The sequence below is a fragment of the Carcharodon carcharias genome, chromosome 11 (genome assembly GCF_017639515.1).
Source record: "Carcharodon carcharias isolate sCarCar2 chromosome 11, sCarCar2.pri, whole genome shotgun sequence".
In the NCBI taxonomy this organism is placed as follows: Eukaryota; Metazoa; Chordata; class Chondrichthyes; order Lamniformes; family Lamnidae; genus Carcharodon; species Carcharodon carcharias.
Window position 1 is genome coordinate 25,087,615 of NC_054477.1, and position 10,597 is coordinate 25,098,211.

The 10,597-nt window shown below is 47.6% G+C and overlaps 1 protein-coding gene across 1 annotated transcript in view; it reads left to right on the top strand.

Moving 5' to 3' along the window:
• Positions 1-9,949, top strand: part of oca2 (oculocutaneous albinism II) — a 530,409-nt gene extending 520,460 nt beyond the window's left edge. Inside the window, exon 24 of the mRNA XM_041198655.1 lies at positions 9,446-9,949. Coding sequence (XP_041054589.1) covers positions 9,446-9,533 — 88 coding nt within the window. The 3' untranslated portion in view covers positions 9,534-9,949. The remainder of the gene's footprint in view (positions 1-9,445) is intronic.
• The last annotated feature ends 648 nt before the right edge of the window (positions 9,950-10,597 follow it).

The window sequence follows — 10,597 nt, forward strand, 5'->3', positions numbered from 1 at the left end:
GCTGTTCGTAATTTTAAAAGCTGTAAATGAAACAGCTGCTGGGGATATAGTTACTGGTATATTCTTCAAAGACAAATTCAGAAATAAAGACATTTGAAAACCCCAAACTGTGATGCCATTGGTGATTGGAGCATGATATTTTGCGCTTGAGGACAGATTCTTCTCATTGTGTTGGAATGTAAAACACTGCAGATAGGAAGAAACACATGAGCATGATGTCTCCTGTCTGCTTATCCATCCGTTTCAATGAATGGATAGAGGTTTGAGCACGCTCCATTACGGACATGCAATCCTCCCTTTGCATTTCTTTTCAACGCGCTGCCTCGGTTGATCTCTTGCATAGGAATAGGAGCAGACCATTCCATCCTTGAGCCTGCTCTGCCAATCAATTAGATTACTGTAGATTGTACCTGAACTCTAATTATTCGCCTTCACTCCATATCTCTTGATACCCTTAATAAGTAAAAAATGAGCAACCTTGGTGTTGAAGGCTCCAATTTTCCTGACATCCACGACCTGTTGGGGGACAGAATTCTAGATTTTTGCTACCTTTGCTATGAAAAAGTTCATCTGTCCGGAGCAATGTTGTGTGATTCATCAAGTTATGTGGCACTCCACCGAAAATTAAATGACCTTCAACAAATCACCTCCTGATGATTCCTGTGTCTGCTTGATAGTGCTGCAGCAAATCTTACATTGGGGAACAGTGGCAATGTGCCAAACAAGAGAGCAAACTGTAAGTTTGCATGCTCCTAATGAGACACAAGTAAAATTCCAAGGACACCATAACTCTGACAGAAGACCGGTAGAAATGGCGGACAGCCATTTGCACCATTGCTCTATGGATTCCCACAGAATTTCAAGGGGAGACCTGGAATCCCCCAGGGAATTACAGCGTCAGTTTCTGCCAATCACTCTTGTCTTGAACATGGGCCAGCCACCTAAGTTTCCTGAAATAAGTGCTCTAAAGGAAAGATTCTGTGCTCACTGATTAAACTACCTGGTATGAATGATTGATTAATTGTGGGTGAAGGTCCAACCACTTGAAAATGTTGGTTAGATGGACAAGGAGAAATATCCTCCAACATCCTGCCTCTGTCTTTGTACATCTAAACCCTCTGCCCAAAATAGATTGCTTCTCATTTCTCTGCACTCCCTTCACTGTCCATCAAGATGTAGCCACCATCAATTTTCCATCATGAAATTTCAGGTGGAAAGTTTTAGTCTGAACTTTGTCCCAAAGAAGACACTGTATCTTAATTATTGACTTGTATTTCCTCTTGTGTTAGCTGCTGATGGACCTGTTGCAAATTTCCTACACTTCTGTTTTTATTTTTGGCCAGTGCATTGTTCTCTGTGTGCTGAATGATGCCGGGCAGGACGATCCCAGATGCAATAAATGGTCAGAAGGGACATTATTATTTGCCTTATTGCCCCTATTGAAAAGGGGAACATTAATCAATGACCCTATTTCTATCACTGTTGGAAAATGCTGAGGTGTGGATATTGGCTAAACATTGTGCCTCTGATCTCTGGCCCTCTCATTAAAACCTACCCTTGAGTTTCAGCAGGATACTCAATGTGCATTATGCCCTGTCTGCATCTGAAACTGGGCATGGATGGGCAATGGTCTGCAAATGTGGTTGGCAATGAGTGCCACCTGATCATTTATTTTGCCCCTGCAGGATTCTCCAGTCAGACTAGAGTCGAGCAGTTAAAGCACCTGGGATCTTCATTTCATTATAAAAACCTTGACATGGAAGATTTCGCACCCTGTCCCCAACCACCCCCCCCTCCAAACTCCATTTAATCTACCACTCTGCCAGATTACCATTCAGACAGAGAAGACAAAAATCTACCCTTGATGGCATTTTTTTTAATTGCAGGCATTGAAAGTTGGAATCATGTAGAAACCAACAAAAGAGGTTCAGCGTTGAAAGGGTCAGCATCACACCATATTCATTGTTGGTTGGTTGCAATATAATTATCATTCCCTCTTCTGCCTAATTATGTTATTTAGGGTGTTGAGCACTTGGATGGTTAGCTTACATGATCTGGGTGTAGAGGAGTTCATGGGCAGTATAGGTGGTGGCAGTAATTCCCTTACACAATAATGCTAAGTCACAACCCATTCCCATCTCAGCTGTATGACCTTTCTGTTTTCTTCTGTTCATTATCTGATGCAGTAAACCTGTCAATGCTTTTAATGGCCTACACCAAATGGAGCAAGGGAATGATTCAGACAGTGATAGGATGTTTATTGTGCTCTTGCGGTTGATTAATTGACCGAACTCCCGAGGAAACCTCACTTTTATCTTTGTTGCTGTTTGGCATTGATCTCACTGGCTCGTGTTGCTTTGGAGTACACAAGTTTTCTTCACTCTGGAATAAATGCAGAGTTTTAGAGCTCACAAAGGGACTGTCCTTTCAACAGCGATGAACTTGGTTTTTCTGTAGAAAAAGGCAAATTACCTGAGAGTGCTTTTCCCGTGCATTGAATAGCTCCCATTTATCTTTCATTTTTTTTTCTTTTCACTAGAATTGATTATTTAAAAGCAAAACGAAACATGCTCGCTGTGAACATTTTTATAAACAATACAGCTGAAGCTCAGGCCCTTGTTGCCTAGGTGATGCTGGTTGGGGGGATAGAACCCTACCATGGAATTAGAAATATTTAGAATAGTCTCAAAGAGGGAAGAAAAATATTCTATTCTTTACCCTTGACAGTCTAAGCACAAAGAAAACAGTATGAATAATGTTGCGGATATATTTAGCTCATGCGTAACACAAGTATGGCTTCAACTGAATGCATGGAACCTTGTTTAAAGCGCTTAAACTGCCTTGGTGTGAAAAGACTTGGATTACAAACTATAGTATGACATGGTGAGCTGATCTAAATTATTGTACATCACTTGAACATGACAGTTCAGAAATCATCCTTGTACACATCTTTTGTATTTATATAGCTTCTTTTAAAATAGTAAAATATCCCAAGTTATTAAAAGGCGGGGGTCAAACCCGCACAGCAGTATGGATGGAGTTTGGGTAGGTGAGAAAAAACATGACCGTAAGGAGGTGTTTGAGGGTGGGGAGAAACCTGACAAGGCTTTTTGCTTTAGGTAGAGAGTTCCAGCTGGTGGGGGCAGATGCCTGAAGGCCCTGCCACTGATGCTGGAGCCAAAGTAAGTGTGGGAGCATGCAATAGTCAGATGAACGGGAGTGAAAGTGGTAAGGGCTGGAAGAGGCTGTACTTGGTGAAAGGAATTGATAGGTGCGATAAAATAAGCTTTATTGCCTGATCATTGTCTCATCACTAACCTACAGCTTCTCCCAATATAAACATCTCTCTTTCCCCTCATTCCAAATTTCATGTCTTCATATTATGAATCCAAATTGTTCCTCTCAACCTTTGATCCCACTATTTACTGGGATGGGTCTGGTGAGCGAGGGGGGAAAGAATTGAGGCCAGGAAATCCAGAACTCCAGGGACAGAATCTTGCCCTTGTTCGGTAGGCTCGGTGGGGACGGGCGTGGCCGGTCAGGAAGCTGACCGCTGCCCGCAATCGGGACCAGACCGCGATTTCACTCTGGGGGGGTCGGGGGGGTGGGGGTAATTAAGGCCTGCCCAGCGTGAAACGTGACTGGCAGCGCTCAGCACTGTCTGTGCGGGGTGGGGGGGGGTGGTGAGTGAGGTGAGATTGAATTTCGCCCATGCGCGCGAGTTCACACTTGAAAATCTCCCTGAGGCACAGAGCTGCCTCAGGGAGATGAAGAGCTTTCAAGAAAAATTATAAAGATGTGAAAAATGTAATAAAACATGTCCCCCCATGTGGCTCTGTCACACGAGCAGGGACGTGTTATAAAAGAAATTTTAAAAAAAATTATTTCATTTTTATTTGATGTTGGAAACCTTATCCCGCCCATGGATGAGGTTTCCAAAAAAAGTGCAAAGGCCGCTTGTCCCTATTGACTGCCCGGCAACCGCAAGGTGGGACAGACAGCGAAAAGTTTGTTTCAAATACCTTGTTAATGGCCTCAACAGGCCTTTTAATTGTCAGCGCGCGTGCTGCCGATTCCCGCGTGCACCTGCCAACCGAAATATTGCGTGACTGCGCATTGACGTCGGGATGTTCGCCTGACGCTAATGTGCCTCATTTCAAGCTCGAAGGGGTTGGGCGCACTCCCGCCCGCCGAGGTAAAAAACTCTGCCCCAAGTTTCCTTGCACATAGGCATGTTAAGTATGGGCCATACAGCCTCAATATAATAGTTAGTTGGCCAACCCACCTCCTGGAAGCAGATTAATTGTCCCATATTCACCAACCCCATCATCCCTCATTAAAAGCAGCTAGAGAGGAGTTTGAGATCTTTAAAACGTTAAAATCCCACCTGAACCAAACCCCGCCACCCCCCCCCACCTCTGTTTTTTGCAGGGGGTAAAATTGCCCCTCTTTCTCTCTCTGCCTGTTCCTCAGCTCCAACTGTGATGAAGCACCCACTCTGCTTTCTGTCTGCCTCCCCTTTGTGTTAAAATCAAGGCAGCCTCTTAACACAGTTGCCTCATTCTTTCCTTGGAGCCCATCACTGGTTTGGTTCAGTGTTCACTTCCTCTTAGAATTTAAAGGCTTTTAAAAAAACCAATCTTGCTATCACCTGATACTACCCCTTGATTTGTCTATCTGGTTCTAGTTCCTTTCAAACTTGCTGCCACCCTGCACTGGAGTCCTTGGAATGTTGCTCAGATTTTCAACTAAACAACAGGCCAATCTTATGCTGGCCAACAACGAACATTGCAGTTATCAGTAGCCATCCAACTAGTATTTTTGGCTACATAAGCATGTCTAAAATTGATCCTTAAAAATTGTAATAACACATGGGCCTGAGTTTTACCCATGGCGAGCAGGCGCAAGAGACAGGCCTGCGACTGGTCGGGAAATGGGCCGCCGCCTGCGATTGGTTCCCCCCCCCCACCCGACCACGATTTCACACTGGCCAATAAGGCCCCCCCAACGTGAAACACGTCCTCCCAATGGTCGGGGCGGGGGCCTGTTGACCGCTGGGTCCAATGGTGACCTGGCGGCATGTTTAAAAAGGCTGCCAGGGAGGAATATATCTTCTGTGTTGTGAACACTGAAGTTATGGCGTCAAGTACAGCTGGAGATGTCAGGCAGGAGGACAGGTTGGGTGGGCACCGGGCACCCGTCCCCCACCGGTTTTCAGTTGTGTGCCTTGTGGTTCTTGTGGAGGAGGCGGCTGTCAGGAGGGACACCCTTGTCCCCAGAGATGGAAAGAGGAGGCCACCACACCTGATAAAAAGAGCTTGGGAGAAGGTGGCAGCGCAGGTCAGCAGCCATGATGTGGTGCGGCGCACATGGGTCCAGTGCTGCAAAAGATTTAACAACCTCTTGCGCTCAGGAAGGGTGGGTACCGTGTTGGCATGGATCAGTGTGTTGAAGTGTTAAGGTCTGGCTGTCCCCCTGTGGAGCTCAGGGGTATTAGAGTCTGAGCGCCAACTGTCAATGACATCAGAGCTGGCCAAGAGGGTGAGCCCTGGCTGCTTGGAATGAATGTGGTTCGAGGGCCATGACTTGGATGTGCCCTGGGAGGTGTTCCTCAGCTGGGGTTGGCTAGGCTGCAATAGTGCTGCAGGTAGAGAGTGGGCCAATCCAAGCTCCTCTGTCCTTTCAGGAGAAGTCTGCCCATAACTACATTGAAAAGTCGTGGACAGGCAGAGGCTCCCCAAACCCCCTAAACCTATCTGGATTTGAGAAGGACGCCTTGGACCTTGGTCAACCAGCCGCAGAGAGGCTGGGGTGTCAGATGAAGATAAGACTGTAGTGCACTGAGCTGAGAGTTTCAGGTGGTGCAAACATTCGTCTGCAGTCTCATCATTGATGGGAGCCTCAAAACTGGATTCCCCGTTGATCATTGGAAATGATGGCACCGTGATGCAGATCTCTATTGTTTCATGAGGGTGCCTGGCATGTACAGTAACAGTGTGATGACTTAAACTAACGATATGTCATTGCTCTCCCTTAGATTCACCAGCACGCACTCAATTGTAGGACCCCAAAGATCCACCCCTGACGCCAGAGGACCACTAGGATTCACATGCACCTCCCTTGCACCACTCTCTGAATCAGGCACTAGCGCAGATACCAGCACCTTGGTGGGTATTAGATCCTCAGCTGGAATGTTGGAGCGCAGTAGTGAGGGCACCTCACACTCACTTGAGGAGCAGGTGGAGGCAGAGAGCGCCCAGGGCGCCAGCAGTTGGAGGACTGCTGGAGACCAGGGTGATGCTCAGTCGAAGGCAGATGCTGAGCCTCTGGAGTTATCCATTAGGTGGCAGATGCTGGATGTCCATTGGGATGTGCGGGACGATCTGGTGGAGGTCCATGAGGGTATGTGTGCCATAGTCACTGTTGTGGAGGAGTCCATGTGCAGCGTGAGCACTGCGTTGACCCTCATGGCCGAGCGCACTCCCTCCTCCATTGAGAGAGTGGCGACTCTCATGGAGAGGCAGCACCAGGGACACAATGAGGGGTTCCTGGGGCTGTGCTCGGACCTGCAAGCCCTCAATCAAGCACTGAGCTCAACTCATCTGTGTCTGTGTGCGTTGTATGAGGTATCCAGTATCGCAGTTAGGTGTCCATCCATCAATGGCAAGCAGGGAGATCCAAAGTGACATCATGGTGCACAAGCTGTTTATTGTCTCTGCGGGCTCCTATCAGGGCACTCTGGATGATGGCAGCAGCTCCTCCGTCCCTCTGCCAGTGACCATTGTATCTGATGAGGCTGCAGTGACTGGGTAGATGCCAGGTGTGGCACTGGCTGCTCCCTCCCAGGCGGGGCCAGCTCAGGCTCCACTGGCCAGAGGACGACTGCAAAGGTCATCAAGACACCAGAGTCAGCAGGCTGTCTCCAATGCTGCTGCCAGCTGTGCTGGGGTTGGAGGGGGGGTGGGGGGGCACCAAGACGTAGCACTCGCGGGTGTAAGTTTAAGGCACCATGAGCACAAGAGGGACTGGTCATGGGTGATCTTCTGTTGTGTAATGTTTTGTTTATGTTTACTGGTCTGGGAATGAAGACCAGAGAAGGTGATGTTAATTTCTTTGGATTGTCAAAATGAGATTAATTTTGTTTTAGTCCTAATGGCCTGAGTATGCTTCACCTTTGTATTTTTTTGCTGCAGGATATACCAGTATGTAATGCTGAACGTGAGGGGCTCTAAACGTTATTGCACAGGCACTGAGTGGACTTTGGGTTCAAATGAAAGGGTCATTTCAGACATCTGAGATGGAGGTGGCAGCCCTGGCATGAGATGGAAGCAGATCTTTGGCAGCCTAGCTGAAGGAGCATTGGGTCACGGCGTCCCTGGTGTCCCTGCCTCCCTGAAGGATACAGAGGTCTGCCTTCATGCCCTCAGTGTTCTCTTCACCGTGCTCCTCTTCTGACTCACTGCTGGGTTCATCCTCTGTGACCTGTGCAGCTGCGTCAAGATCCTCTTCCTCCAGTGGGTCCCCCCTTTCCAGTGCCAGATTATGGAGAGCGCAGCATGCAACCACTATCAGTGACATCCGCTCTGGGGGGCATTGTAGTGCTCCCTCTGAGCAGTGCAGGCCCTGGAAACACATCTTCAGAAGCCCTATGGTCCTCCCTATCATTGTCCTTTTGGAGGCATGACGCCTATTATGACACTGCTCTGCCTCTGTCTTGGGTGGCGGCCACCTTTTCAACAGATAGCCCTTGTCACCCAGCAGCCATCCATCCAGCCGGGCTGGAGCACTGAAGAGCCCCGGCACCTGGGAGTGTCTGAGGATGTAGGTGTCTTGGGAGCTGCCTGGGTACCTTGCACAGACTTGTAGAATCAGCATCGTGTGATCACACACTATCTGCACGTTCATGGAGTGGAAGCCCTTCCTGTTGACAAAGGCACCGGGCTCACTTGATGGCCACATGTGTACAGTCTATAGCACCCTAGACACGAGAGAAGCCAGCAATCTTGCAATCCCTCTGGCTGCTCAGCCTGGCTGGACTCGTCCACACGGAAATGAATAATGTCGTTACCTGGCTGAACAGAGCTTGTGTCACCAGCTTGGCGCAACTGTGGACACCTGATTGGGAGACTCCACAAAGATTCCCCCACTGACCCCTGGAAAGAGCCGGAAACATAGAAGTTGAGGGCCACTGTGACCTTCAGAGCCACTGGCATGGGGTGTCCACCCACACAGTTGGAGGTGATCTCAGGACCGCTCATCTGAGAAATGGAGGTCACAGTTTCACTGGAGAGGCGGAGCCTCCTTCAGCATTACACCTTGGACATATTGAGGTAGCTACCCTGGCAGCAGAATAGTGGCATCTTATGCAGCCTCTTCCGCCTTGGACTTCCTGCTGGCCCTGTGCCCCTTGTGCCTGCGCCTCTCCTTCCACCGGTTGCTCCCTTGGAAGCTGCATTTGGACACCTGGCCTCCTCCCCCCTCAGCCCCTCTCTTCCTCTTCAGAGGAGGTGCCTACAGCGGAGACCGCAATCCCCATTACCAATGTCAGTGAAGGCGGCCTGATACCTGGAAGGGTCCTCATGGTCAAAATCCTCCCAGGGCCGTTGGTGACACCAATGAGTTCCTGAAATGAAGCCTAGAAATGCTGAGAATGAAGCTCAGAACTGGGATGAAGCTGTCAAGTTCAAATAAGCAACCAGCAGCAAATTATCTCCTAAACTCCTCACTACTCACACTGACAATGCTGCTGACCCTCTTTATCCCGCCCATGGGTGGGGTTTTGAAAAACGTGTCTGCCTGCCTGCCTGTTCTGCTCATGCGACGAGCGCAAAATCACACGGGCAACGTAAAATCGGCTTCAACTGGGCTTTTGATGGCCTTAAGTGGCCTCTTAATTGATGGTGGGCGGGGCTCCAGCTCCCGCGTGCACCAGCTGACCTGAAGATTGCGCGGGTACGGGTTGACATCGGGCCGCTCGCCCAACGTCCTCCCGAGCTACCTTACACTCAACCGGGTCGGGCGCGGGTCTGCCCGCGAGGCGTCAAATCCTGCACATGAGCGCAAACAGAAAATATAGATTGTCAACTCGGCCTCTGGGTGTGCTGCTGCCATTGTGGATAAGCCACCCATCGCAGAAATGTGTCCACTTTCATTTCCATTGAAAATCTACTCTGGCGTGTCCGCTTGGGGGATAAATGGGGATTATTTCATTTCTGCAGTGGATTTACATAATTCTGCCATAATGCAGATCTGTTACCTCCTGGTCTTCATCCAGATTTACTGTCCTAGGTTCTCAAGTTGGCATTCAGCCATGCGTGTTCATACAAGTCTAGCTTACATGTGTAACAAATCCATATTGAGAGGCACCTCGAGGTATCCCATAATTGTACTTAAATGCCCACATTTCCTGTCATTAATTATTTTTCCGCTCTTAATTTCCTTTCAGATTGGGCTTCCCCATGATGCTTGTTTCCACAACTATCGGGATGTGCTACCTCCTTGTTGTTCATGTTGTCCTGGGATGGAACTCGTGAACTGACCTCAAAAGAACAAAGGGAGCACTGTCCTTGGAGGATGGTGCTTATTTTCAACAACTTAAGAGTCAAGCGACACAGAGTAATTACTGCAAAGAGAACTGACTGTTCAACTCGCAAATTTAAGCCACTGTCTGGTATTTTTGTGACAATTTTCCAATCCTGCCCTGTATATGTCTACAGACCATCGTGAACAGGAGTGTTAAATGTGCCATAAAATCACAACAAGGGAATAGTCTACACACCAAAAGCACATTTCGCTCAAGTATTTGAATAACTTGTTTTCAGCAAAGACAAACATTTCATGTCATCAAAAATGACAAATTGTAATTGGTTCAAAATCTTTGTACACTTTTAGACCTTTATCCTTCTAGTGAACAACCACTCCAAGTGTCATTGATGTTTATTGACCATCTATAAGGCAGCAACTGAAGTTTATATCAACATGACAGATAAGTGCAGATTATTAAAGAAAAGAATGAATGTATTCTCAAATATTAAATAAAACCTGTTACAACCAAATCGCCATCAATCTGCTTTCATACAAGTCTATGTTCATTTAAAGTCGGCAGCTCACTCATTCTATTTAAACCAGGGCCGAGTGTGAAAACGGCATTGGAGTGCTCTGAGTTTCTGTGGGTGAACAATAGGCTTGCTCCATCCACCATCTGCCTCCCCATAGAGAGAAAGGGAAAGTACGGGGGAGGGAGAGAGAGATTATATAAGAGAGGAAAGATATATCTGCAAAGAAAAAAGATCGAATCCACATGAGACTTGAAGAGAGGAGACTAGATCAAGGAGAGATTTCTTCAAAGGAGGAGAGATTTGGAGACGGGCCTAATTTTGATCAGCAACATGAAAATGCCCGTTTCTACCTTTCTCAATGCATCTAATTCCAACTGGTTACTATGACAGCAGGTCATACAGTTGGCAAGCATCAACTCACTGACACTATTTATAAATAAGAGTTTGGATTAAGCTACTGGTATTAGGAGCACATGCCGACTGTTACAGTTTGAGAGGGCAGAACAATAGCACTTTAAAACATGCTGTTGATTTAAAAT